Source organism: Molothrus ater, unplaced genomic scaffold, assembly GCF_012460135.2.
Source record: "Molothrus ater isolate BHLD 08-10-18 breed brown headed cowbird unplaced genomic scaffold, BPBGC_Mater_1.1 matUn_MA730, whole genome shotgun sequence".
NCBI lineage: Eukaryota > Metazoa > Chordata > Aves > Passeriformes > Icteridae > Molothrus > Molothrus ater.
Genome location: NW_023416599.1, coordinates 68 through 4,556, shown reverse-complemented (window position 1 = coordinate 4,556; position 4,489 = coordinate 68). Strand labels below are relative to the sequence as shown.

Below are 4,489 nucleotides of genomic sequence, written 5' to 3'. Positions count from 1 at the left end.
TTTTTCGGGGATTTTTCCACCTTTTTTGGGGGAACTTCCCCCCATTTTTTAGGAAGAATTTTCCCTATTTTTTCGTCATTTTTCCTGATTTTTTAGGGATTTTCCCCATTTTTATCAGAGACATTTCTGGGGGTTTTTTGGGGGATTTTTCCCGTTTTTTTTGGATAATTTCCCGGGGAAAAATATTTAGGATTGAGCAGAAAAAATTGAGATAAAACTCATCCCAAAAAAATGGGGAAATTCCCAAAAATAAGTGTGGAAAAAAACCCTAAAAATTCCCCAAAAAAGGGGGCAAAAAATCCCCAAAAATGGGGGAAATAATCCAAAAAAAGGGGGGAAATAATCCAAAAAAGGGGGAAATAATCCCAAAAAAAGGGGGAATAAAATCCCAAAAAAGGGGAGAATAATCCCCCAAAAAAGGGGGAAATAATCCCCAAAAAAAGGAGAGAAAAATCCCAAAAAAAGGGGAAAAAATCCCAAAAAAGGGAGAATAATCCCCCAAAAAAGGGGGAAATAATCCCCAAAAAAAGGAGAGAAAAATCCCAAAAAAAGGGGAAAAATCCCAAAAAAATTCATGGATGAGGATACAAAAAAAAAACTTGGAAAAGCAGAAATTACAACAAGGAATTTTATTGATATCAACATTTTTTATCCAGGATTTTTTCCCCCCTCCCTGAAATTCCCAAATTCCTGAATTTTCCTGGAATTCCTGGAGGAATTTTTGGGAATTTTTGGGAATTTTTTGGGATTTTTGGGATGGGAAATTCCCAGGGCTGCCTCGAACTGGGGGGTTCTCATCACAGCCCCCCCCTAAAAATTCCGAAATTCCCAAAAATTCCCAAAAATTCCCAAAAATTCCCGACCCCCCCTTTAGTGCAATTGGGCTCCTGGCGCCGTTTTGGGTGGGAAAAGGGGAATTTTCCCCAAAAAAAAGTTGGGAATTCTGGGGGGGAAAATTGGGATTTTGGGGCTGGGATTCTTCAAATCCTCAAATTTTGGGGTTTAGTCCCAAAAAAATCCCAAATTTCAGGGGTGAAGTCCCAAAAAAAATCCCAAATTTTGGGGTTTAGTCCCAAAAAAATCCCAAATTTCTGGGGTGAATTCCCAAAAAATCCCAAATTTCAGGGATTTAAACCCAAAATTCCTGGGATTTAACCCCTAAAAATCTCAAATTTTGGGGATTTAATCCCAAAAAAAATCCCAAATTTCAGGGGCGAATTCCCAAAAAAAAATCCCAAATTTTGAGGGTTTAGCCCTAAAATTCCAGGGGTTAATTCCTAAAAAATCCCAAATTTTGAGGGTTTAGTCCCAAAATTCCAGAAATTCCAGGGTTAATTCTCAAAAAATCCCAAATTTCGGGGATTTAACCCCAAATCCCCCAAATTTCAAGGATTTATTCCTTAAATTCCAGGGATTGTCCCAAATTTTGGGATTTAGTCCCAAAAAAATCCAAAATTTTGGGGATTTATTCCCCAAAAAATCCCCAAAATTTCAAGGATTTAAACCCCAAATTCCTGGGATTTATTCCCAAAATTCCTCCAAAATTCCAGGGGTTTATTCCCAAAAATCCAAAATTCCAGGGATTTATTCCCAAAATTCTTCCCATGAATTTTCTGGGATTTTGGGGGAATTTTGGGGGATTTTTTGGGGATTTTTTTTGGTAATTTCTTTCTGGATTTCCTGAGGATTTTTTGGAATTTTTCGGGGACTTTCTCAGGAATTTTTGGGATTCCATGGGAATTTTTCAGGAATTTTGGGAATTTTTCAGGAATATTTTGGGATTTCATGATGGATTTGGGGGGATTTTTTTGGGATTTTTTGAAATTTTTCGGGATTTCCTTGGAATTTTGTGGGATTTCCTCAAATTTTGGGAATTCCTTGGGATTTTTGGGCACTTTTTGGGATTATTTGGATTTTTCAGGATTTTTTGGGATTCCCTTGGATTTTCTTTGGTTTTTTGGATTTTTTCCAGATTTCCTTGGAATTTTTGGGATTTCCTTGGAATATTTTGTGGATTTCTTGGATTTTCCAGATTTCCTGGGATTTTCCATGGAATTTCATGGGATTTCCTCAGGATTTTGGGGCTTTCTTGGGATTTTTATGGAATTTTCCTGGAATTCTGAAGGATTCCCTTGGAATTTTTTGGAATATTTTTCAGGATTTTTCCTTGGAATTTTGGAGAATTTCTTGGGATCTTTGGGTTTTTTGGGATTTCTTGGAATTTTGTGGGATTTCCTTGGGATTTTTTAGGATTTCTTGGGATTTTCTCAGAATTTTTGGAATTTCCTTGGAATTTTGTGGGATTTCTTGGACTTTTTGGGATTCCCCTGGAATTTCCTGAGATTTCCCTGGAATTTTTTAGGATTTCCACAGGATTTTTTGGAATTTCCTGGTATTTCCATGGAATTTCTTGGACTTTCCTTGGGATTTCTTGGAATTTCCTTGGGATTATTTCCTGCAATTTCCTTGGAATTTCTTGGAATTTCTCTTGGAATTTATATTGGGATTTCATGGAATTTCCACAGAATTTCTTGGAATTTCCACAGGATTTTTTTGGGGAATTTTACGCAATTTCCATGCGAATTTCATGGAATTTCCTTGGAATTTCCACGGGATTTGTTTGGGATTTCCTTGGTATTTCTTGGAATTTCCAGGGAATTTCCTTGGAATTTCCACGGGAAATTCCTTGGAATTTCCACAGGATTTGTTGGAATTTCATGGAATTTCCTTGGATTTCTTGGAATTTTATGCAATTTCCTGGAATTTCCTTGGAATTTCGCGGGATTTTTTTTTTTGGAATTTCCTTGGGATTTCACGGACTTTCCATGGGATTTCTCGGAATTCCCTCGGAATTTCTGGAATCTCTCCATCGCTTCCCCCCCCCCCCCATCCCAAATCCCCCAGAATCCCCCGCGCTCTCTCTCCCCTCAGGAATTCCGACTTTTTTTTCCCGGATTTTTTTTCCCGGATTTTTTTTTTCCCGGATTTTTTTTTCCCCGGATTTTTTTTTCCGGATTTTTTCTGGGATTTTTTTTTCCCGGATTTTTTTTTCCCGGATTTTTTTTTTCCCGGATTTTTTTTTCCCGGATTTTTTTTTCCCGGATTTTTTTCCCCCCCGTCAGAGGCTGAGGCTCCGATGGTGCCGGAGCTGCTCCCGGGCTCCGCCCCCAGCTCCTCGCTGTGCAGGCTCAGCGCGTCCGGCGTTCCCGAAATGCCCGGAATTCCCGACAAATGTTCCACGGAATCGAACTTCTGCAGGTCCGAGGCGATCGTCTGCAGGCTCAGCAGCGACAGCGAATCCCCGGACGCCGACAATTCCCGAGGGATCCCGGGAATCTCCTGCGGGATCCCGGGAATCCGGAACGGTCCCGACGGGATTGAGCTGAAATTTCCGGGATTTTCCGGATTTTCTCTTGGAATTTCGGACGAATTCCAGGAATCCGGAACGTTCCCGACGTGACTGAGCTGAAATTTCCGGGATTTTCCGTGGGATTTTCGGGATTTTCTCTTGGAATTCCGGGAATTTCCTGCGGGATCCCGGGAAGTCGGGACGGTCCCGATGGCGTCGAGCTGAAATTTCCGGGATTTTCCATGGAATTTTCCACGGGATTTTCTATTGGGATTTCCAACGAAATTCCAGGAATTCCGAACGTTCCCGATGGGACTGAGCTGAAATTTCCAGGGTTTTCTCTTGGAATTCCGAGGTTTTCCCTTGAATTCAGGAATTTCTCTTGGAATTCCGCCCATTCCAGCTGAGATTTCGTTGGGAATTCTGAGATTTTCTCTTGGAATTCCGGGGATTTCTCTTGGAATTCCAGGAATTTCTCCAGGAATTCTGGGAATTCCAGGGTTTTCCCCAGGAATTCCAGAAAATTCCTCCAGGAATTCTGTGGTTTTCTCTCGGAATTCCACGGATTTCTCCAGGAATTCCGTGAATTTCAGGAGTTTCTCTCGCGATTTCGCCGTTTCCCCCGGGAACTCGGGGATTTTCTCTCGGAATCCGGAACTTTCAGGAGTTTCTCTCGGAATTCCGGGAATCTTTCGGGCGTTTCCCGGGAATTCCGGGCATTTCGGGTTCCGGCGCCGCCCTCGGCGCCCAGGGGGATTTCCCGGACGTTTTTTTTCCGGAGGATCCTCTGGAAGCGCCGGGGCGTGGATCTCCTCGCTGATCTGCTCCAGGTTCCTCAGGGCCACCGAGTAGCGGAGCTTGGCCTGGGCCACGGCCGACTCCAGCGAGGTCACCCGGATTTGTGCTCCTGGAAAAGAGGGGATCCGTGAAAATTCCCAAAAAATCCCAAAAATGCAAAAAATTCCGTGAAAATCGGTTGAAAATTTGACGAAAATACGTCAAAAAATGGGGAAAATACGTCCAAAATTTGGGATTTTTCCCCCCCCCAAAAAATTGGTAAGGATCCATAAAAGTTCCTTGGAATTTTGAAAAGTTTCTAAAAATTCCTGAAAATCAGTGAAAATTTGTGGAAAATGGTGA

General features: G+C 41.8%; 1 protein-coding gene across 1 annotated transcript; it reads right to left on the bottom strand.

The window, feature by feature from the left end:
* Nucleotides 1-2,745: 2,745 nt before the first annotated feature.
* LOC118701133 (uncharacterized) lies at nucleotides 2,746-4,263 on the bottom strand (the record flags this gene model as incomplete). Its single annotated transcript, XM_036405761.2, has 1 exon — nucleotides 2,746-4,263. A coding segment is annotated over one exon (1,518 nt), but the record flags the coding sequence as incomplete, so codon positions are not given.
* Nucleotides 4,264-4,489: the final 226 nt, after the last annotated feature.